Raw genomic sequence first — 2,691 nt, forward strand, 5'->3', positions numbered from 1 at the left:
TATAAGTTTATTTTAAGTGGACTATTATGTATTCCTACAAGTTAGTTTAAATAGCATTATTATGTTTTCCTTTAAAACCTCAATAACATTTACAACCTATTCTTCTTAAGAATTAAGCATATATTTAATCTTAATTAATTAACCTAAGTTTGGTCGGATAACCGTAGTTAACGGATTCTAAAGGATGCCTAACACCTTCCCTTTAGGATAATATAGAACCCTTACCTAGAATCACATTGGTTAAGCAGACTATTAACAGAGGTTTAGTTTTTTAAACTTTACCCTAGTTAACATTTAGGTGTCCTAATTCACCGTTAAATTAATTAGGTGGCGACTCCTTAAAACAAAAAAAATAGGAATCACCAATATGTTGTACTCCTAAATCAACCCGGTTAAAATGGGGGGTATGACAGCAAGTCCCAAAATATACTTCTTTTCTTCCAACCACAACCACTGTTCTTTGAGATTCTTGCATTTATCGCATCAGAACCAAGTTCTATGACTTTCATGATCCCCAAATCTTCAATCTCCCTAATTATTTGTAAACCCAATTGTTCAGTTGATACAACTTTATGTACTGTTTGGCTTGAACCATTTTTTGTTCCTTTGCCACGGATGATCCGATGGTAAGAACTTTCTATGATTGTCAAACCATGAGACCTTTCTACCATTGGTTAGTGAAAAAGCATCTGAGTCTTCCTTGCAATAAGGACAAGCTAATTTTCCTGCTGTACTCCAACCCGACAACATTGAGGTACGCTGGAAAATCACTTATTGTCCACATCAATGCAACTTTCATTTGAAAATTATTCTTACTTGAAACATCATATGTTTGGACTCCCTCCTCCCATAATTCATTTAACTCATGAATAAGGGGTTGCAAGAAGACATCAACTTTTTGTTTTGGGTTTTTTGGACCAGGAATAATCACAGATAAAAACATGTAATCATCCTTCATGCACATCCAGGGTTGCAAATTATATGGCATAACTATCACATGCCAAGAAGAATATTGTCTGCCTGATTGACCAAACGGTTGAAACCCATCAGTAGACAAACCCAATCTAACATTTCTTACTTCGGATGCAAAACATGGATATGCCTGATCAAAATGCTTCCAAGCAGGAGCGTCTGAGGGATGACGCATGACACCATCCCTTTCATGCTCAGAATGCCATCTCATATGCTTTGCAGTAGCATTAGATGCATACAACCTTTGCAGACGCGGAGTCAAAGGAAAATAAGACATCTGCTTATAAGAAATATTAGTCTTCTGCTTGGAACGTCGATGTTTTGATCTCTTGAATCGAGTGTGAGCACCAAACTTGCAATTGAAAAGTTCACTATCTTTACGCCAATAAATCATACAACTATTTTTGCAACAGTCAATCTTCTCCACCGGCAAACCCAATCCTCGCATTAGCTTTTTGGTACTATAGAAGGTACCTGTCATTATGTTGTCAGTTGGCATCAATTCTGATAGAAATTGACATAACTCATCATACAACCTTTCAGAAAAATGATGTTCTGCCTTTAGATTCAATAAACGAGCAACGACAGATAATTGTGAATGTCCGTGTGGGTTTCCCGCCCAAATTTTCTGTTCTGATGCTTTGAGCAAATCATAAAGATGTTGTGCTGTTGGATTTGGGTCTTCTTCCAAGTTGCCATCATAAGAAGGCCCAGCAACATCAAAAACCATAGACCGAAATGCATTATCAGACTGAGAATTCACAGTTTCACCCAAAGCTTCTCCTGGATGATCATTAAGCACGCTTGGATATGGATAACTTTCTCCATGGTGATACCAACAGTAATAACCCGGTACAAAGCCGAAAGTCCCAAGATGTGACATGACTGTAAACTCATCCAAAATGTTTTTATTGCGACACTTACGATGATTACAAGGACATCTTAACTTTCCACCATCCATGCATTGTGGATGTCTTTTAGCAAATGCAACGAAGTCCTCAACCCCATCAATAAACCTAGGATTTATAAATTCATCTTCCAATATTCTATCATACGTCCACTCACGATTAGAATTATTCATATTGTGCTCTCTGACACAAAGACAAATACATGTTAGAGCTTAAATGATGATAAGTTGTTTTGACCGAAAAGGAAAATAATTTGACAAGATCCAAATATAATAAGAAAAGTCACAAGCTTTCTATTTAAATGAAAGCACTTTCAACGATTATGTGTTAGCATGCAATAAAAGTTCCAACCAAAGCACAAATACAATGCCAATATTGAAATAAGGATTACCATTCACTATATAAATACGAAAAATACTTGAAATTGCGTACTTTCTTTTTATATTTTCACTAGGAATATGCTTGACCTTTGCTTAAATGTTGAAGAACCTGATCCAAAAAAAGAGAATAATAAAACCAAACATAATGGAAATAAGCATAGTGCATCCATACCACAATATTCACAAAATGCCAGTCTTTTCTAGACATTAAAAAAAAACGCAAAATAGGAGTTACAACAGAAGTTTAACAATAAAGCAAAATGAGAACTGAGAAGACTGCGTATAATGGAAACCAATATAATGCATTCACACCAGAAAATATGAATTAAGTACAACTCATTTTCTACTCACACCACATAAACATCAAAATAGTTGCAGTAAATGAGTTGAACATATGTTGATAAACTAAATATCAACAAAACTAAGCACAA

General features: G+C 35.3%; 1 protein-coding gene across 1 annotated transcript; it reads right to left on the minus strand.

Annotated features, from left to right (window-relative positions):
- Window positions 1-664: 664 nt before the first annotated feature.
- LOC132612648 (uncharacterized) lies at window positions 665-2,053 on the minus strand. The gene has a single exon (XM_060326763.1). It carries the CDS (start codon window positions 2,051-2,053, stop codon window positions 665-667), a length of 1,389 nt encoding a protein of 462 aa, XP_060182746.1.
- Between the last annotated feature and the right edge of the window lie 638 nt (window positions 2,054-2,691).

The sequence above is a fragment of the Lycium barbarum genome, chromosome 10 (assembly GCF_019175385.1).
Source record: "Lycium barbarum isolate Lr01 chromosome 10, ASM1917538v2, whole genome shotgun sequence".
NCBI classification, from domain to species: domain Eukaryota; kingdom Viridiplantae; phylum Streptophyta; class Magnoliopsida; order Solanales; family Solanaceae; genus Lycium; species Lycium barbarum.